At 40.7% G+C, this 22,544-nt stretch overlaps 1 protein-coding gene across 1 annotated transcript in view; it reads left to right on the top strand.

Moving 5' to 3' along the window:
* The window catches only part of si:ch211-236l14.4 (SITS-binding protein), a 38,209-nt gene that overhangs the window by 6,005 nt on the left and 9,660 nt on the right, over window positions 1-22,544 (top strand). Inside the window, exons 3-4 of the mRNA XM_007228066.4 lie at window positions 10,469-10,676; window positions 10,856-11,006. Coding sequence (XP_007228128.3) covers window positions 10,469-10,676; window positions 10,856-11,006 — 359 coding nt within the window. The remainder of the gene's footprint in view (window positions 1-10,468; window positions 10,677-10,855; window positions 11,007-22,544) is intronic.

Raw genomic sequence — 22,544 nt, 5'->3', positions numbered from 1 at the left:
TCACAAGTTCAGACAGCGACCCAGCTGCTGCCTCAGGACAGTGATCGGCCTGTTTAAGTTGGCACATGTTGATAATGGAGATAATTGTTTTTTCTTTAGTTGCCTAAAGCAGCTGACGGACGTGCTGTTGTTGTTTACGGCTGCGAAATGAGTCTCATGACGTCCTGGGATACCCAGGGGTAACCTTTTTTAAGCACTGGTCCAAGCAAGATTTATGGTAATGATGGGGAAGTGAAGTTTAAAAGTGACACAAGGGTAATAAAACAAAAAAAGGTTCTTGACAGTAGATATCAGGTGACATATAGCGCCATTTCTAAAAGGTCCAGTGTCGTAAAAATACATCTGAGTGATTCTTTGAGATGTAAGGATTCTATATAAAACCATTGACCCTTTAAATTCAAAGTATTTTTACATAGGCTTATTATTAGATTATGAAATTGGACTTATTTGTACCTGTACCTTTTGGGAAAAATTAAGATAGTGTCCAGACAACAAAAATTACTCTGGCCATTTCCAAATACCACACACTGAGCATTTTATACACTGAGTTGCATCGGTCCGACTGTGGTTTGAATCTAGGTCCGATTCTGGCCCAAATTGGTTAGCGTGTATAATACGACAATTGGTCTTTGCTGCCTGAGCCAACACCCTGGTTGCTGAGTCAAAAAATAAACCACATTCAACCCAATTCTGCATAGCCGAAGCCAAGTCTCCGACTGTGCTGTCATACGTCTGCTGAGCTGTATTTCTTTCCTTTTTTGGTCTCATAAATTTGGATTTGGACTAAGCATATCGGTTCTGATTCTTATTTGGTTATTATTTTGCAGTTATATGCCAATCAAAACATTACTGCTCTCACATTGGAACTTCATAACTCCAAATCAATTTAGTATATGTCTATACCATTTGAAAACTCCAGCCCATATGTTTCATGGACATTGGACCAACGCAGCTGGACCAAAACACTCTTTCTTGTGGCACGGTTCGAATTTCAGCCTAGGCAAAATGCACCATGATACAGCAAGATTTCTAACATTGCAAAATTCACATGTAAACCACTCTGGATAAATGCAATACATGTAAATGAATATAAATTCAAACAACTGTGAGGGCATTTATTATTCCTCCATCCACAGTGTCATGTGGATCTTCAAGATTGACCTGTGACGCCATGCATGTTTGTAGATTTATAGGGAAGATTATTTTACTATATTGCCAAAAATATTTGCTCATCCATCCAAGTCATTAAGCTCAACTTTCAAACACTTTCATGGCCACAGGTGTATAAAACCAAGCACCTTGGCAGGCAGACTGCTCTACAACCATTAGTGAAAGAATGGGTCGCTCTCAGGTGGTCAGTAAATTCCAGCATGGTACCGTGGAAGTGCAGTCATGAAATTTCACCAATCACTACTAAATATTCCACAGTCAACTGTCAGTGCTTTTATGGAAGCGACAAAATTGAAGTGACTGGAAATGAGAGTAACACGTTTTGTCAGTGTTAAGGTACATAGTGCAGAGAGGTTGCCAACTTCAGTAAGTCACTACAAACCTCCAAACTTCATGTGGCCTTTAGATTAGCTCAAGAACAGTAGAGCATAGAGAGTTTCATGGAATGGTTTTCCATCGACGAGCAGCTGCACCCAACGCTAACATCACCAAATGTAAGGATACCTTTGGCAATATAGCGTACATCCAAAGAGGTGTGTTGATTCATAGAGTTGATTATATGAAATATATGGCACTCATTCTTTTGCATTTTTTATTTCAGAATATGGTATACTTAAATTATTTTGTGCGGTTTCAGTTAAATGTTTTAGATATATTAAGCTGCCACGTTTTCTCTTTGTTTCGATATCCATTCCTCTGCCTTGATGAGAGTTAATATAATAGGCTTACAAACAAATACCTTGGGTTAACATTTGTCAATTGTTCGTCACCCATTAATCAAATTCAGTGCTGAATTGCTGATTGATTAAAACAATGCACTTACTGTTGTTTACAGCAATCTGCTTAACTGCAGGTTTAGAGTGTGCTAATAGAATTATAGATGCCTTAGTGGAAGTACTTGGGGAAAATCTTGCAGTTTTTGACACAACATACATTATTCTGTTATGGTCATATATAACCCTTTGCCATTGTTCTGTTTAAGTTGTACACATTCAATGTGTTTCAGAATAATACAGTGTATTCTTAGAGCTTACTGGAAGTCATACTGGAACATTCGCTGAGATACTTTTTCTTCAGAAATTTTCTGCAATCCACCCTGTGATAGAGGACATTTTTCATAGATTTTAGATATGTTTATGTTTGTGTTTGGTAACCACGGCAACCTTTTTTTTGTTCTCCATCAAACATTATTATCTCATTACTTTTCTCTTAATATAAGATATGCAAGCCTCGGAGAGGAGCATCTCCTAAATAAGAATAATTATTTGGCATACTTTGAAGTTTCCTCCATTTATCACGGCAGATTAGACTTGGAGAGATTACTAAAGGTTGTTATCATGGCTAGGGCTGATGAGTGATGGTGTGCGGCATCCACTAAGTAGTGCACCTGCCACTAAACCAGCCGGTCCAAAGGAAAGAATCAGGCTGTACTGCTATCTGTGCTTTAGTGCTGTCTCAGAGTTAGGAATGGGGTTTTAGATAAACTAATCCACTATGGCACAGGTACAGGGACAGATTTTTTGCAGAGCTCTGCAGATTTTGTTTCTTTAGCTTACTGTTCTTCGGGCTAATGGCTTAATCGTATTAGTGAGGCATTGGGTGCAGCTCTGCAGAAGGGTGTTGAGATGAAATGAGCGGAATTCAGCATAGTGCACAGTGTCGTTTTAATGACTTGCATATATTTGTCTGAATAGGTTCTGTATTTAGTTCTACTGACGTTGTGACAGAGCTTGATTTTTCATGTGTGATTGGATTGCAGTGGATTGCACCATTACATTACTTCTTAAGCACTGCACAAAAAATAGAACAGAGAAAATAATCATTCAAACGCTTTTGCCATGTTTCTGACTCTTCACATCAGACAAACGATTTGCACCCAGTAAAAATTGTGACCTTAAAAGCAAATGTTGGTATTTTACTTCATTGTAATGTTAGCATGTGACGTTTGGAAGACGTTGAATTTTGGTTTCTTAACATCTCAACTTCTGAAGTCTGAAGTCGCAACCTACATTCAGCCTTGATGTCTGGATGTGAGCAAGGCTGTGGGGGTGTCCAATTACTTTACATTGTCCCAACAATAAGTACAAAGATAAAAGTTCAGTTTAAGTGGAAGTGGAATCTATTATCTCTTACTTTGTCAAGATTGAAAAATAATTTTTAGGCATAGGCATGTTATTACAAAAACAGCCTATTTTATTATTATAATTTTGTAGGACATTTGTGCCCAGAACAGTGAAGGTTAAGGACCTCAATGGCCCAATGGTGGCAGCTTGGCAAACCTGGGTATCGAAACCACAACCTTGGTGATGTAACTAGTGAGCCACCTGTACTACCTGTAGTAATTTTAGGCGCTTCAACGATTAGTTGATAAAATCGACAATGTCGATTATTTAAATTAGTTGACTGAAATTTCATTGTTGCGTAATCGTTAATTTGTAACAGTAGTGCACCACTCAAAGTTCTGGGGACAGAAGCACAATGGGAGATGGGTAAATGGCTCACTCACACAGTTTACACTCAACTTAGTCTGTGTCTCCAAAAGTGCCAAACAGAACAGATTACACGTTTACTCACTAAATATCAGAACTTTCCACATTTAAACAACATCTAGACATTTAAGTGCCTTTAAAATCTCATGTTCAGCTGTTTCTATTGTTTTTAGTGATGGAAGACATGGCAGAAATAAGCGCTGACTAATTGACTATTCGACTATTCGAAAAAGTAATCATCAGATTTTTCGACTACCAAAATAATCATTAGTTGCCGCCCTAAGTAATTTATTAATATTTAATTACCTTTATAATGACTCTTTGCCACCAGTCACTTATCCATTAACATTGGGGAAACTGTGGAAATTTCTGTTCAAGCAACTGTATCAAGTATTGTATACAGGTGAAGGAATGTGTGGCAAAGTTTGTCCCAATTCTGCTATAAACTCTCCAGCACTATGAATCTCACACTTTTTTCATCTGCACTTCCTAGTGGAGTTTAGGACTTCAGGACAAATCAGGAAAAATCAGGACAGAGCCTATATCTTCACAGTCTAGCTCAGAAACAACTATGAATGTGTGAAAGTTCTAAGAGTAGGAAAGTGTGGGTGCTTGCATTTAAAAATTTAATTATGGTAAAATCATAATTTGGAACATATACAGAAAATAAGTAGATTTTCCCTTAGCTGAACTTTATTTTCATTCAGCATTCGGAAACCTCAAAAACCCAACCCACATTTAGCCTCCACAAATCACACCTTCAGTGCTCCCATGCGTGTGCTTGGCTCGTAAATAAGCGTGTGAATATGACAGGTGTGCAAGCAGAGCCCATGTGGCAGACAGCAGGATGCCTGTCCGCACTGTTTCTTTTCATTCTCTCTGATCCTCACGTTCCAGTCAGGCTCTACAGAGATGTTCTTCTGACCTCACACACCACAACACTATAAAGCAAATGAGTTAACCCTTTAATCTTTTAAAATAGCAGCCTTATTATATCATAAAGTTTGCTATTCAATAACTAGTGCATAGAAGACATTGTAAGCTAACTGAGCTTCTTTAAGATCTTATACAACCTCAAATCTGAGAAAATTGGAAGAATATAGACAATAAATATGCACAGTGTATTTACACTTACTTTTAATTAATTGCAGACACTATGAACTTAAGGTATTTTATATTTTGTCTGGTCTATACTTACTTTGCTAATTTACATCGATTCCTGCATTTCAGACCTGCAAATCATTACCAAAACAAGTTGAGACAGTAAAGCATTTACCAATGTTAATAGTGCCATTCCTTCTCACAACACTTAAAATATGTTTTAGCTTTAAGAAAACCAAGCGATTAAGTGTTTATGGTGTTGTTTTGTCCCATTCTTATTGCAAGCACATCTAAGAGTGAGAAACTGGAGTGATTGTTGTCTGTGTCCAAGCATTCTTTATTTCTTTATTGGAGATGGGTCAGGACTGCAGGCAGGACAGTCCAGTACCTGTATACTGTTCTTTCACAGCCTGCCTTTGTGTTGTGTGCAGCATTTGGTTTTGCATTGTCTTGTGGAAAATGCATCGACATCCCTGAAAAAAAAAGAACTTGTCTTGGAGGCAGCATTAGTTACTTTAAGAACTCACTGTACTTTTCTCCATTAGTGCTGCACCACACAACGTGTCCCATACACTTTTAACATAAGTCTTTTGTTTAAAATGGCCACTGTGTATTGTAGTGCCTGAAAAATATTTGCCAAAGTAATAGTCTTTTTATCTAATCTAAATTACAGCCACCTGTTGACATCTCCTGTTTAAATCCCATAATTATTTAGCTGTTTCACATCATTACTAGCCCTATATCATGCCAATCCCATCCTTTTTGGAAAGTGTTGCATGACTGAAACACAGGAATGGATGTATATTAATAAATTATATATGTTGGGTTCATACTGTCTGCAATCATCGCAAATGATTAAATTGCAGATATTAATATATTATATGACATATGATTATATGAATTATATGATACTCATTTGTTTACATTTTTAACTTTAGAATATGGTATTGGTTTAGTTAAATTGCAAGTATTAAAATCCAATAATGTTTATTGTATCTAAGACATTAGAAGTAACAAAGAGACATTTTAAATGCATAATGTACCTAATTCAGCCTCCAAATTTTTGTGCAAACTTGTTTTATGTAAAGATGTACAATTCTTCCTTTACTGTTGGATGCACTGTTATGGTTTCTGACTTTATGTGCTCACACATTAAGAACACTATACAGGACTTACAGGATTTATTTACTTAAGAATTAATAATAAAAAGATGATAGGTGACAACTAATGTGATATGTATTCATACTTTGTATAAAATTAAAATTTTATGGCAGAAACTAAAACACCAGTCTTTGTAAGAGCACATTTGTGTATGATTGTGGGATTGTTTGTAGGTTGGTAAGTCTGTTGGTTTGTGGGTTTGTAGGTCTCTAATGGAAACGGGAGAGGAAGACACCATTAAGCACTCATCTTTCCTTTAAAGCCGTAGTGGAAAATACTTCGGCAAAGCTGGTAGTATTTACTGTAGGGAATTGTTCTAAAAATAAGAGGCTGCTCACTTAAGAGCCCACCTTGCTCATAACTCAAGCTAAAAGTCTCTTAAATTTCCCAAAATGACAGTTATTGATTCCCTCCTCTGCAGATTCCTGTATGCTACACAGGCCTGGAGAAGGGGCCTCAAGGCTTTTGAAGGCCTGTAGGTTAAAAGCTTTCCGACTCGTCTGACTCAGGGCCTTATTGATACTGAAAATAGAACCATGTGCGGGTTTATTCACCAACATTCTCTCGACCTTATTTTTCCACTTGATCTTCTTTCCTCTCGTTTCTTTTTCGTAGTTAATCTAAAATGTATGAACTTTCTTTTTATGATCCATAAAACGCATTGGGTGAACATTGGGGTATTTGTGGACTTTCAGCTCTTGTCTATCAGTTGTATTTATAGTTTCCTCGCTGTAAACGTCATTCATCTCATCATATATCAGTCATATAAGAGAGATTTTGTTGCTTTTCATGTGTTTGATCTTGGCATTAACAAGAAGACAGTGATTTAATATTCAGGAAAGTTGTGAAGATGGAAAGGATGTTCTTTTTCCATGCTGATCATTTTCAACACATTTGCTCTGTTGTGAATGGATCTCCTCAGTCCTGATGTTTTTAGGGCTCTTTTGCTTTCTAGATTCAGTTTTTAGCTAAATAAAAGTCTGAAGTGTAGTTCCCTAGAATTTTAAGAAAATAATTGCATTAGTAAAGGAATATTTCACTTTTATGTATTTTAAGATTTGCACTGGAGAAGTCTACCCTATAAATTAAATTTTCAAAATTTGTTTTGTGTATTATAATAGCCTATATTAATATATTAATAGCCTTTATTAATCATCATTTTTTATTGCAAATCTTACTGAAAGAGTGCAGGTTCGTAGATTATATAAAAAATTTTTGGTTGTTTATACTCATCATCACAATTCTCAAAAAGAAAATGTTAAAAAATGTTGATATTATTTTAGACTTGTAACCTAATCGAACTAATCAGAAACCAAAAGCAAAAAAAAAAGAAAGAAAAGGAAAACAGAATAAAGAACGGAAACTTATAATAGCCTCTTTTAAAACATTTAATTTGTTTCTGGAGCAGTACTACACTTGCCAAAAGTCATTGGATAGCAGTATGTAATTGATCCTAATTTGTGAAAAGTTGTATAAGCTGAACACTGCTCTTGGCTAGGTGATGTAAATAAACATTCCTTGGCCCACATTACATTACATTATAAAAGACATTGCCACTTACAGTGGACAGCACAGTGGGGTGATGTCTGCGATGTCTGGCTAAAACTGCCCATGCAAAAAGACAAGCAGAAATCAGGCTTTGATAGAAATCACATTCAGACCCCACACATATATCAGTGCAGATCAGTGCAGCATTCTTTAGCTATAATGGGATGTGATAAAAGTCATGGTATACAGTACAAGTTCCTATCCCTTTACTTATCATATGTACTTATATTTTTATGTGTATTTTTATATCTGCTTCAGGCATTATTTAATCAAAGCACTAAAAATCTACTTGGTTTTAAGTTTAGATTACTGTACCTTACTCTTGTAATATCCCTTTTTACGGTAATGTCCTAATACACCATATGTCCCGTGTAAAATTCATGATGCAAAAACGACTGGGATGCAGTTTTGCCACACTTTTTGTGAAAGTGGGAAAAGGCTGTGGTTGTGATGGTCGAGATTTCTTTACAGAATGTACTGAGAGTTGTGTGTGAGGCCACGTCAGACCAGTTACAAACATATGGGAGATTTTCACAGAGTATTGAGTTGAGTGTGATATGTGTGGAGGTGTGTGTGTGTGCGTGTGTGTGTGTGTGTGTTTGTGTGAGGGGTTACTCTGACATGGTGGGGAAATCTGAGAGGTGGTAGGAATTCCAGGGAGGGCAGCCACATCTGTGGACACAATTATCTGCTTCACATAATCTCATCAATTCACACGCAGGGAGCAGGGATACACCATCTAGACTGCATCTATTCGCTTTGCAGATTATGAGTTTCTAATTTATGTGTCAAGAAAATAACTTTCTCTCTTTGATCATTGTTATTAATCTTATTTATTAATCTCACAAAGTAATGTTCAGTAACTCTTATGGATTATTGGGTAACTACTATGGAAATGATTCATGTATAAATAATGTGTGCTATGTTATAAAGAGGATGAGGAACCCATGGCCCACAAACAAAAAGACCTGTGTAGTTTAAGAGATTAAGAAAACTCTTGAATCTAATTCTGTAGTGTATGGTCACTAGTTTCATTAAATGCAACTAGTATGTGTGTTACTGATATTAATAGATAGTATAATGTGGAATATTATGAAAGTAATATGTTGTAAGTAGGTTTAAAATCATACATTAAATGTAAATCTGTTGTTCTTTAGTTCTAAAAAAAACATATTAACGCAGCTCAATAGATTTCCTGGGGGCTCTTCCCACAGAGGAAATACACTGCGTATCATGTGAAGTAACTGTGGATGCTTCTGCCATCCAGAGATGTGCTGATGCAGCCCCAGGGCCCCTTTCCCCGCGTCACTTCGCTGGCATCTCCCCGATACTTCTCACCACGTGGCCTGATCAGCCTGCTTTATGAGAGCAATTCTAAAGATGGGACTGGAGATGTGCTGTGGCTTATGTAACAGGATATCAACCTGATCCACAAAGTTGACTTTCAAAGAAGTTCATCTTTGTTGTTCCTTTTTATATCTTCTTAGTAAAGATTCTCACAGGAGCATTCAGTGTCAAAGGTTTATGTTCATAAGCGGGGGAACTCTATGTAGTTGGAGTCCCTCCACTTCCATTGCTACTTACCCACCTGGTTTTAGAAGCTAAAGGCCGCTATACTGACCTGTGGGATATGTGGATAATAAATGTGGATGTGAATTCTTCCAGAGTCATTTATTTGTTGCCACAGCGAGGCACCCACTCTCAGGCTTTGCTAAAACTCTGATGATTCATATTTCCTTACTATAAGTGGCTGGCCATGAACATAGAGAATAGATAACACCTCAAAACTTATATAGGTGTAGGTGTGGGCATTCCCAATCTGTGTTACTGATACATATGGCTGTCATACACACTCTAATTTATACTTTCTAGAATTTTCTATTCTATTTGATTTCCATTGCTTTCACAATCCACAATAACTTTGGAATTTCCACCTTTTATGAAGGTCAAAATTAGCTTTAAATGTGTCATTCCATCATTTTTTAAATTCATTTTAAATTGTCTAGTTGTGGTGTCTAGTATGAATAAATGCCATGTGAGCTGTTTTTGGTGAAGTGCTCTGGTGATCAGGGATAACGGTGCTTTTGTCCTGTGGAGGAGTGAGCAGGGAGAACCGGTGATGAATATTCATACATGCAAATGTATCGCCTCTGATTGGCTAACAGCACTGCACGGCAGTGCGGCAAACAACAGTTAGAAACATTTTAAAATAAAGACACTTTATTTTTACACTAATAACATTCTTTGCCATGTCAAATGATACTTTTCAACTTGTGTAATGCCCTGCTAAGTGCAGTTCAGCCACAGACCTGGTCTTAAAGTCTCTGTAAAACACAAAATCCTATGTGAGATCCTATGTAAACACACAGAGGTGGGTAGTCCAGGTCTAAAAATATTTTTCTTTTTAACTAGTGTAAACAGAACTGTTTTAAACATAGACCTACCTATCTCAATTGTACTTCGCTGGTGGTGTTTCATAGACAAATTCTAACCATTTTTTCCTTAGCTATGAATTACTGGGCAAAGCTTATAACACTGATGTGTTATTTGCACAAATAACACAGGAAAGAATGTGCCCTGCTGTTCCTAGAGCTGTTAGCTCCTGTCTTGAATTCACAGGTTGGCGTAGACTCAGTGCTTTTCCTGATCAACTTGTTTTTCTGAATATTTTTTTTACTAGCTACAAACAATGGAGGTTGAGGAAGGGTTTCATGTGCAGCATCCATATACAACTCAGAGAGACCTATTGTATTTTTTATTGATTTCATCCGAAGGCTGCAATGAATTTCTATCGTTTTAAGAGATGAAGGACATGGCAGAAATAATCGTTGATTAATCAACTAATCGAAAAAAAAAAAATCATCAGATTAGTCGACTACCACAATAATCATTAGTTGCAGCCCTAGCAAAAGGACCCCTTTAAAAAACGACACTGGTTGTATGATACAAATTGAACAGTTGTATTTTTACACATCTTTTGTGAATTTGCTCTCTTAAAGGTGTGGCAGTTCTGGTGGCCCCACACATCCCGCTGCACGTTGGAGTGCAGAGCAGGCAGCAGTTCTGTCTTCAGACGGCCCCCAGTATGGAGCGAATGCCCCTGCAGTACACCGTCTGTGTCGGCCAAAACATCAGTGCTGTCCATCAAGAGGCAATACAACAGCTCAACATGCCCTACAGAGAACTGCCCAAGATGAATGTCTTACGGTATGGCATATCAAGTGCTAAATGTTGCAGTACCTGAACCAGTCATTAGTAAAAGTGTAGCATCTATATATGTGTCTTTAAAAGCTTCTACCTTGTGTGGCAGTTATATGACAAATGTACAAAAAATTAATGAAACAGTAGATGGATATAATATTGTTTTTTTCATCATCATTATCAAGGTTGCCTTTCTGGAAGCTTCCAGCAAATGTGGACTCAGGGGTGAAGGTTGAGAAGGAGCTGAGAACCTTCTCTAACCGGTTGAAGAGGCACCACCTAGGGGAGGGGATCATCAGCCTTGACGAACATTCCACGTCTCTCCTCTCCAACATGGTGGGTCTCTCTTTCCTTTCTCAGTGATTCTGCTCTTGCATTAACTGTTACTGCTACTACACTTTACCTAGAAGTCAGTAAGCCATCAGATTTGACTTCAGTGAACCATGTTAGGAATATTCTGTACAGTTATTTTGGAAAAATAGATGTAAGTTGATGAATTGAGGTGAAGAACACTCTGCCTCAGTCCAGCTATGTAAGTCAGCAGTCAGATGAGCAGCCTATGCCCATGGCCCGTGGCTGGTATTGCAAATGCGGTGTGCAGTGTTACCGCTGTGTTCCCCGAGGCTCCGACCTTCAGTCCAGGGCCCGAACAGCTCCGTTCTCTGAGCTGATTAATCTCTGTCCATCAGCGGGCTCCAGCCTTGCACCTGGTGGCCTTCAGCTGCTGCCTCTGCACTACATGCCCTCATTTGCTCAGAGTGGGAGCTGGACCTGACTAATGGTGCTACAACTTGTACTGCAGGGATTCTGTTCCGACTACAAATAAGAAACAACAAAAAAAAGAAACTTTTTTTGCACTTATTCTTAGTTATAGTTCAATATTCAAGCCATATTATATTCCTTAAAGCTAAATAATTATGAGACAATAGTGATGCAGCAAAATAAAAACAAAAAAATGAGTTTCTCTGATTTTACCAAATTGAAAACCTCTGGAATATAATCCAGAGGAAGATGGATGATCACAAGCCATCAAATCAAGCTGAACTGCTTGAATTGTTGCATCAGGAGTGGCATAAAGTTATCCAAAATAAGTATGTAAGACTGGTGGAGGAGAACATGCAGAACGCATGAAAACTGTGCTTACTGTACGGGAGTTGCGCGTTAAAGGGGGGGTTCTGTCAGGTCTTTTGTCTGTCTGCTTCTCATGTCTGTGTTATTCTCAGGTCTGTGTTTCATTCCCAGTGTTTTTCCACTCACCTGTGTTCATTTGTAGCTCCGCCCCTTCGTCCCAGGTGTTTCCTGTTCCCTGTGTGTGTGCACCTCTATTTAAGGTCCGTGTTCCATTTCCCCGGTGTCGATCCTTGTACGTTTATCGTCTGTCAGTGCTCCATGTTTTCCCAAGTTTCCTCAGTCCTGTTTGTCAGTAAATCCCTGTGTATTTTGTATTTGTGTTCGTTAATAAATCCCTTTTTGTTTGCATTTGCGTCCGCCTCCGCGTCCTCCCTGCACCCCCACCTGACAGAAGGATCGACCTAAATAATGGACGCAGCAAACGAGTGGACCGGCTCCAGGTTGGCGATCCGCCATGCACCATGCGGGACCCCGGCGTTGGAATCCCCGAGGCCTAAAGGACGCCACAGGCCTCGGGGTAGACGTTCTAAGGGGTCCCGCCAGCATGAAGAGGATCCCTTTACGGGGGAGGATTTTCTTGGGGGGGCGCTAAGGGCTGGTGCGTTGAGCCTCGGGTCTCATCCCGTGTTTGGCATGAGTACCCGAGGCAAGTGGCGCGCAGCCGGTGGGACTACCGGGGATGTGCGCCCAGTAGCTCCGAGGAGAAGGAAGAGCTCTACCCCGCACCAGCCCGTACTCCATGGCCGTTTCCCCCAGGGGCTGTACTCTACCCGCGCTCAGTGACTTTCGCGGCCGAGATGCCGCGCTCCGAGAAGCAAGCGGATGGGACGCCACGCTCTGTGACTCCCGTGGCTCATCCGCGCTCCGAGAATCCCACGACCGAGACGCCACGCTCCGTGAAGCCAGTGGATGGGACGCCACGCTCTGTGACTCCCGTGGCTCATCCGCGCTCCAAGAATCCCGTGGCCGAGACGCCACGCTCCGTGAAGCCAGCGGATGGGACGCCACGCTCTGTGACTCCCGTGGCTCATCCGCGCTCCGAGAATCCCGCGGCCGAGACGCCGCGCTCCGAGAATCCCGCGGCCGAGACGCCGCGCTCCGAGTATTTCGCGGCTGAGGCTCCGCGCTCCGAGACCCCCGCGGCTCATCCGCGCTCCGAGAAGCCCGCGGCTGAGGCTCCGCGCTCCGAGACCCCCGCGGCTCATCCGCGCTCCGAGAAGCTCGCGGCTGAGGCTCCGCGCTCCGAGACCCCCGCGGCTCATCCGTGCTCCGAGAAGCTTGCGGCTGAGGCTCCGCGCTCCGAGACCCCCGCGGCTCATCCGCACTCCGAGAAGCTCGCGGCTGAGGCTCCGCGCCCCGAGACCCCCGCGGCTCATCCGCGCTCCGGGAAGCTCGCGGCTGAGGCTCCGCACTCCGAGACCCCCGTGACTCATCCGCGCTCCGAGAAGCTCGCGGCTGAGGCTCCGCGCTCCAAGACCCCCGCGGCTCATCCGCTCCCCGAGACTTCAGCGGTGGTCGCGCTGCCCCCCGAGAAAGCGCCGGCGGCAGTGCCGCTCTCTGAAGCTCCGGCTAAGCTAGCTAGCCTGCTAGCTCCACCGCGCTCTCAAGCCCCACCTGCTTCCAGCTCTCAAGCCCCACCTGCTTCCAGCTCTCCAGCCCGGCCAGATTCCAGGTCTGCGACTCCTGCTCCAGAAGCAAGCTCCGGTCCGGTTTCTACCACCTCGCCCACTGCTGAATCTGCGGTTCCAGGCCGGATCTTGGCGGCAGCCGCACTCTCAGCTCCCGCTGAATCGACGTCTTCGCCAGCTGTATCAGCGCTGCCCGCGGCTCCGGCCGCCTCTGACCCTGTTCCCGCGGCTCCGGCCGCCTCTGACTCTGTGCCCGCGGCTCCGGCCGCCTCTGACTCTGTGCCCGCGGCTCCGGCTGCCTCTGACCCTGTTCCCGCGGCTCCGGCCGCCTCTGACCCTGTTCCCGCGGCTCCGGCCGCCTCTGACTCTGTGCCCGCGGCTCCGGCTGCCTCTGACTCTGTGCCCGCGGCACCCGCCGCGCCTGCCCAAGCTGCACCCGCCCACGTGGTGCCCACTGCTTCGGCTCCAGTGCCAGCGGTGCCCGCCGCTCCTGTGTCTGCAGTGCCTGCCACCCACATGGTACCCACTGCTTCAGCTCCAGCGGTGCCTGCCGCTCCTGTGTCTGCAGTGCCTGCCACCCACGTGGTACCCACTGCTTCAGCTCCAGTGCCAGCGGTGCCCACCGCTCCTGTTCCTGTACCTGCTCCAAGAACAATGTTTGGCCCTAGGCCCCGTGTCCCTAGGCCAGCAAGGCCTCCTGACTTTGCCCCCAGTACTGTGCCCAGGCTGTCCCCACAGACTTTTGCTGGTCCTGGGCACCCTCCTATGTTTTTGGTCCCCCTGTCTCTCCCTGTCCTGGTCCCTGTATCTGTGTTCGTTCATGTTCCTGTCCCCTTAGGTTTTTCTGTTCCTGTCCCCGTCACTGTGCTAGTTTCTGTCCCTGTAAGTGTATTTGTCCCGGTTCTCTCGTCCACAGTCCAGTCTCTGTCCCAGTCTAACGTCCAACCCCCTGTCCAGTCTTTCGTCCAGTCTCCGTCCCCTGTCCAGTCTTTGTTCATGTCCCCTGCCCTGTCTGCATCCCTGCCCGATGTACAGCCCTCTGTCCAGTCTCAGTTCTCGTCCCCTGTCCGGTCTCTGCTTTTCCCACCTCCCCGGTCTCCATTCCAGTCCCAGTATGTATCCCCTGTCCAGCCCGATGTCCAGTCTCCGTTTGTGCCCACTGTCCAGTCCCCTGTTCAGTCTCGTTTCCCATCCCCTGTCCAGCCCAATATCCAGTCTCCATTTGTGTCTAGTGTCCAGTCTGACGTCCAATGTCCGTTCACATCCTTAGTCCAGTCCCCTGTTCGATCTCCAGTCCAGTCCCCTTTGTTGTCTAGTGTCCAGTCTGTGTTTCAGTCTCCTCTCGTCTGTGCTCAGTCTTAGTCTTGTTTGGTATCTTGTTGTGTTTTCCACCCCCTCTTGCCCGGCTCCTGGGGATCTGTTTTTACGCGCCCCGGGAGTTGCGCGTTAAAGGGGGGGTTCTGTCAGGTCTTTTGTCTGTCTGCTTCTCATGTCTGTGTTATTCTCAGGTCTGTGTTTCATTCCCAGTGTTTTTCCACTCACCTGTGTTCATTTGTAGCTCCACCCCTTCATCCCAGGTGTTTCCTGTTCCCTGTGTGTGTGCACCTCTATTTAAGGTCCGTGTTCCATTTCCCCGGTGTCGATCCTTGTACGTTTATCGTCTGTCAGTGCTCCATGTTTTCCCAAGTTTCCTCTATCCTGTTTTTCGGTAAATCCCTGTGTATTTTGTATTTGTGTTCGTTAATAAATCCATTTTTGTTTGCATTTGCGTCCGCCTCCGCGTCCTCCCTGCACCCGCACCTGACACTTACAAACCAGAGTTATTCCACCAAATATTGATTTCTGAACTCTTATAAAAATATTTTTATTTGGAATTTGGGAAAGATGTTGTATGTAGCTTTCAGAATAAAACAACTATGTTCATTTTACTCAAACATATACCTATAAATAGCAAAATCAGATAAACTGATTCAGAACTGAAGTGGTCTCCTAATTTGTTCCAGAGCTGTGTAAGACAAGATAAGGCAACCTGAGCAGAGCATGGCCATCACTGTGATGCCCAGGGAGCAGTGAGGATTAAGGCCCGTGCTCATAGGCCCAACAGTGGCAGCTTGGTGAACTTGGGTATCAAACCCACAATCCTGTCATCTATATATCCTGGTGCTCTATCTTCCAAGCCTACTCTATCCACAGGTTTTGGCACCACTGCCTATTGCCCCACTGTTTTTCTGCTCTCAGCCCCTGATATAGAGAGGGAAATTTAGGTATTCTGATTAAACCTTATTCCATTGAACTACAGTATGTAGCCAAAACGTATTTAAACATTAAGACGAATTGTTAGTGTAGTGTCATTTCATCTGTTGCTGCACAGTTTGTGTTGGCCATGTTCCAGTCCTTCTTCAGTGGTCAAAGGGCTCTGTCCACAAGATGATGCTGAGTGGACACTTTTGGTTTGTTTTTTTAGTTGGTGGTCTATTCTAAGTCCAGATTTGACACTGAAGCGTTTAAAAACTCCAACACTGCTGTATCTGATCCACTCATACCAGAACAACACATATCAGCAGCCCACCACCATGTCCGTGTCACTGCAGTGCTGAGAATGACCCACCATTCAAATAATACCTGCTATGTAGTAGACTTTTGGGGGTGTCCAGACTATTACAGAGCAATGAGACAGCATTATAATAAAGTATGAGGTAGAAAGAGAAAAACTACAGTCCGTAAAATTTAGAACTACAAGTGCTCCTATATGATCAGTTGACAGATAATGAATGTATAATCAAGAATATGTTCATTTAAAATTAATTTTGTTTATTTTAATTAATAAGACATTTGTTCTTGTTACATTTGATAAAGTAGTTTCTGGCAGGGTTTGGAATAGGAAGGGTTAATGGGTTCGTATTCTGAAGTGGGAATATAAATCTCAGTTTGACCTGGTAAAAATGCTAAGCCTGCATTTGGTCAGGCTGCCAGTTTTGCATGAGAAAAGCGGAATGTGCTAAAGAAGTCTGGACATTCCGTGTGGTCGGTTTTGAACTTTGTGAAGTTACCGATCTTAATCAATGCCACAGGCTGGGGCCTGGCAGGAGGCGCTGTGCTTTGATAGCAGGAAGGGTTAGCCCAGGACTTTGGAGCACAGTGTGTTGGAGTAGAAGCGCCTGACGTTAAAAGCCACCAGCTGGACTGTTAACTTCAGCCCGGCTGAGGAACGGTTCAGTGCTAGTCAGAGGCTGTAAGACTTGAAAGGTTTTATTTTTCTAAGCGGATCTGCAGCAGCCGAGCAGAGGTCAGAGAGGTGCAGGGCCCGATCCCCAGAGATGCAGAGACACTTCTCAGGTTCACCGAAATGTCAGCAGGGAGGGAATGGTTTCCACTGAGTTTGCTATGCTGCGGAGAGCTGCTGGTATGCGTGCGGCTTTAATGCTAGCTCTGTGTGGCGGCTGTGGGAAATTTATCTATTTTGTTTTTAAACACTGCATTGAAATAATTGTACTTTGAATTTACATTATTCAAATATGTGCTTTACTTTATGTTATATCGTATACAGTTAGAGAAGTGCCATTTTTCAGTCTGATTATGATCATGATCTGTTGCATTTGTTACATATTGCATCTCTAAAACTAACTGGTAACTATTAAAACATAATGAACTGAGGAAAAGGAAGGACACACTTCTTATATCTATTTTAATAATGATTAACTTACAGTCCTTCTGCTGTTTTATACTAAAACAATTCAAAAATACAGAAAATACAGTATATTAGTGATAAATAAATAATATACATTCTATTCTAACTGATTTTCTAATTCAATTCCAGTGAAAACAAATTTATTTGCCCTGAAATATTGCCATTCTGACCTTTTGCTCTAACAACAACTGATTTTATGTTAAACTAACAAACTGGCAAACAGTTCATACAGATTCTATTCATTTTGACTGAACAGAAAGATAACTGAGTTACGTAGTTTAGTGCGTAATCACATACTTTCTGTAATTAACAGACAGCTGACCTAATTTCTCAGGCTTGGCCTAATTATACTCAGACATACCTGCATGAAAACCGGGCAACTGTGCACATAACCTGTCTCTAATAGGAAGAGTTAGGCAACCAGCCAAGACCAACTTCTTCAGGTAAATCTGATATTACAGTAAAGCCGTGAGCCGCACGTATGCCACAGAGAGGAGTCAGGAGTTCACTGGCTGTTATTTCAGAATGGTCATTTCACAGGGGTTACGTTTCTTTCCACGCTCCTGAATTCTTCCAGAAAGATTAGAGGAAGAAAGGACGGTGAAAGAGCTGAGAAAGAGCCAGCTCTCTCCCAGAAAGAGAAAGTCCTCTATGTCTGAACTAATAACGGATTTCGTCAGTCAGTTTGTAGACCTCTAATTACCATAATTAGACACATAGACTGAATTCAGGTTACTGTATAGGGCTTTATCATATTCTACTAGCTGTCTTTCATCATTAGAAATGGAACAATATTTTTCTGTTCTGATGCTGATACTGAAATTGTAAGTATCTTACATACAGTTTGTTAGTTTCTAATGTTCTATCAAATTTTATCCAAGGATTGGATCAGATCTCACAGCATCCAGCTCTCTGAGGTCATGAATTTGCTGGAACATCAAATTTAATGTTTGTCAAAGCTTCAAATATTGTGATACTACAGTGCAGTTAAGAAGTTAACTTAGTCCCAGGTGCACAATACTCTTACATTAATACATTAATACTATCTTAGTAGTGCGGGTTTGGCAGGTTAGTACACAAAATACTATACAATGAAGCATTGCTATACTATATATGTTATTACAAAATTTCTGTCTGCCATTACTACTGTAATTACATTGTTATTCAGTGTGGGTAACTCCTCTTTTTCTGTTCCGTACTGCATCAGGGGATGATAAAGTCCATCAGAACTACACTCAAAGCATAGCAGTTCTGAGCATGCGGCTTAATTAATTTTAAATATACTCAACTTTAATACTTTGATTACATACTTCATATTCACAACTAATATTAAAGTAGTAATTAGTACACATTTGTGATGCACCCTTACTTTATTGGAGGGCTGCGTTCAAGTCCATATTCAATAATATAAGTGCTCAGGAATTTCCTGAGTGTCCTTTGGTCAGTTTCTCAACTGTATCATTCACAGCTCTGGAAAAAATAAGAGACCACTTCAGTTTCTGATTTTTCTATTTATAGGTTTAGGTTTGAGTAAAATGAACATTGTTGTTTTATTCTATAAACATTTCTCCCAAATTCCAAATAAAAAATTAGAGCATTTATATTTCAGAAAATGAAAAAATGGCTACAATAACAAAAAAGATGCAGAGCTTTCAGACCTCAAATAATGAAAGAAAACAAGTTCATATTCATAAAGTTTTAAGAGTTCAGAAATCAGTAGTTAGTGGAATAACCCTGGTTTTTAATCACAGTTTTCATGCATATTGGCATGTTCTCCTCCACCAGTCTTACACACTGCTTTTGGGTAACTTTGTTTCACTCCTGGTGCAAACATTCAAGCAGTTCAGTTTGGTTTGATGTCTTGTGATCATCCATCTTCCTTCTGATTATATTCCAGAGGTTTTCAATTCGGTAAAATCAAAGAAACTCATCATTTTAAGTGGTCTCTTATTTTTTGATTTTTTATATTGTTACATAGATATTAGGAGAAACATCAGGGTTTTTTTTATCTGATCTGTACTGAACTTATTTTAATAAATAAAACTCTGTTTCCTCATAGATTTCTTCTTTTATAGATAATACCTGTTCACATTTTAATGCACTGCGTGTGCCTTCCAAAGAAGACATTTATTCCAAAAAGAAGGAATAAATGTCTTATCGCTTAGGAAAGCTTTCACTGAGACTTTAACAAGATTTTGAGAACTCTACAGTCCTCATGCAAAGTTTAATTTTTTTCCTTTCTAGTTTCCATATTAGCTTAAAATAACAGTCATAAGCAGAACCAACAGCTTGACTTGGAATGAATCTGGTTATGAACATGCTTGCCAGTATTCTCTGTTTATTGCCCAGATCTTTCATTTACACAGCACACCACAGATCGCAGCAGAGCAGAATGATTGATCTAAGCTTGCACCATTCTTTTATTTTCGCAGACATTGTGCTGCAGTTCTAGATTGAGTCATGGTAAATCCATTAATAGGCCCTAAAATATTTTATTTTGTTCTGTGATGCTTAAAGACAACATTTTCCATACTGGTAAAGTAATCAGCTAAATAAAATTTCCAAGGTGTTAACTCTGACTTTTACCATTCATCAGTGATGCCTGGCAGCAATCTAGAGCAGCAGTCATGAGACAGGGTTAGACACAGTGACATTTAAAAGACAAATAGACACTGTTTCTGGGACAAACCCAACGGCTGGGTGTTCATCTTCAAGCCTCACCTGTGCAGTGTGTCTTTTTTGTGGCCCCTGAGAATGCAGTTGTGCAGAGAGCTGTTATCAGAGAAGAAAGATGTGGTATGAGATGATTGTGATAAACATTCGATCGCGGAAAGTCAATAGCATTAACCCCAGTATATGGAAAAAAAAGGGCGGGAAATAGAACAAAGGCAATGCCACAAAATGGCATGTACAAACAAAAGATAGCTTTAAGCTTCAAATAAACCACACTAAAAAAACAATCAAATTAAAACTCAGTCCTCTCCTTTTTTTTTTTTTTTTTTTTAATGATCTTTTTTTATGGCTTCTTTTCAGATCTCTTTACATTTTTGTGAGCCTTTTGCTTCTATTGATGTAATTTCTTGATTGCGGTTTTCTTTTCTTTTCTTTTCTTTTCTTTCACCATCTGTTACTGGTCACCCCTCTATAAAGGTGCAACGAGAATGAGTGGTTTGACTGGGGTTTATATATAGTGCTGCACAGGTGTGGCTGATTGCAACTGATCACCACCAGGGATTCTGGGAATTGGAGCTGCTGGTGGCCAGTGGTGCAGCACTTCTCATCACAAACTTAAGTGAAAAGTTAGATGAAAAAACAAGTACTTACTAACTTAAATAACTTAAAGCAGCTTTTTTTTTGCAGTAATTTATTTTTTCTTGCCAGTCTCTGTCTACACACAGGAATAAAAAATATTGCATCTGAACGTGAAAGACAAGTGAAAAGTGACTGACAATAAAGAATAATATTACAGTATTGTCAGAGGTGGAAAAAGTACTGAAAATTTTTAATTAGGTAAAAGTACCTTTACTTTGCTAAAATTCTACTCAAGTAAAAGTAAACGTACCCATCAAAAACCTACTCGAGCAAAAGTATAAAAGTACTCAATTTAAAATATGCTTTGAGTAAAAGTTACATAGTTACTTTTATTTATTTGATGTAAAAAAGTAAAAATCATAAATTAAATAATTATTAAATTAAATAATTTGGACCTTTCAGGCAGTATTTGTTCAGACCACCCCATAAATCATTTTCAAGAGCAAGTGGTATAGGTTTCAATGATCCATTTTTTTTCTTTACTGTTAAAAAGTTATGGTCATATAGGTGACTATAAACTGTATTTTTTATAGTTTTACAGATCATTATTATTTTTTAACTTGCCGTTGCTGTGCTTTAACTGCTATTTACATGTTTTTTTTTTTTACATCCAAGCAGATTGTTTAATGTTCCCAATAAAAATGTAAGGAATTATCATGAAAAATATGAAAACATACAAAAAAACTGTTGCACATATCGATGGGTAGCATAACTCGACAGAACACCGGTTCCCCCGAGCACAGTTGATTCACACAGCGTCTCTCCATATTAAACACTGCATGGAGAAGTTCAGCTGCGCTACCATGGAGAACAAAACTCTATTTTTTTTTATTCAGATAATTTGTTTTTTTTCCCCGAGCATTTAATTTTTTCTCAGTAATGGGGAGTTTTCCAATGTAGTGAAGTAAATTACTTGTGTCAAAATGTACTTGAGTAAAAGTAAAATTACCTATTTTAAAAACTACTTTAAAGATTACAAATTACTCATAAAATCAAACAATGTGAGTAAATGTAATTAGTTACTTTCCACCTCTGACTATTTTACACAAATATGACTTGGGTTTTGCAGCAATACAAAGTTATTGATGGTGTTGTCCTGCTTACTTCTCCAGAGTAACATAGCGCAATTAGCAGCATTTTAATTCCAGCATAGAAAAGATATTGGTGTAATTCTCAGTTTTGCAAGTCACTGGAGCATCATAATGTAGTCGAAGCTGTTACTGAAAAATTAGTAAAAAGCTACATAATGCTTTTTTATTACCAATACTACAAATAAGTGCACTTATATTTGTAATATAATATTTGCACAACATAAAAAAAGAAATCTAACCCGTAAGAGAGGTACATAGCAATATATGCAGCACATATCCCCACACCAACAAAACACAATGAAATTAAGCACAATTAATACATCACAATAACTAGCCTTATTTGCCCTGTATGATTCAGAAAGAAATGTCAGACTTTATGTAAAACAGTTAAGCTTATTTTGTCCCTCATGACTTGCATGTTTTTACCTCACTGCAATGCATTGCATAATCTGTAATCCTCACTGCTCCTTATAACTGATCCATGATGCTAGGCTTAAGTGCAACCCAGCCAAGATAAAGCGGTAATGCTAATCAAAGAGTCAGAAGTCACCATAACATTACTATTTGATCTCACACCCTGGTCTTAACCTTTACCCAGCTTTAGCTAAGACTGTGAAAGCAAAATCCTGGGCTTCAGCGTTTCTGTGAAACTGGCTTGCCTTGTAATGGAGGCCCTACAGAAGAGGCTTGAACTGTTACACTTGTGACACTGTGGATCAAGGAATGTTAAATAGCTGCACAACTTCAGAAATGGAATGTCCCATCCATCTGCACCCACTATCAATCCCCACTCAAACTCTGATAATAACGTTGCTTTGTCATGAGCACACAGGCCAATATTCAACCTTACTCGCAACATCTTGCAACTTATACAGATATGGGCATTCACAAGCCACCCCCTGAGGAAATGCTAAAGTTTATGCACTACTTTCATATAATTGTTGCAGTTCATCGTATATCCATCATATGTTCATTTATTTATTTATTTATTTTTTTTTTTGTGAATCACTGATAAATGTTATAA

The sequence above is a fragment of the Astyanax mexicanus genome, chromosome 2 (genome assembly GCF_023375975.1).
Source record: "Astyanax mexicanus isolate ESR-SI-001 chromosome 2, AstMex3_surface, whole genome shotgun sequence".
Lineage (NCBI taxonomy): Eukaryota > Metazoa > Chordata > Actinopteri > Characiformes > Acestrorhamphidae > Astyanax > Astyanax mexicanus.
Note: the sequence above shows the minus strand (reverse complement) of the source record. Positions and strands in the feature narration are given on the sequence as shown.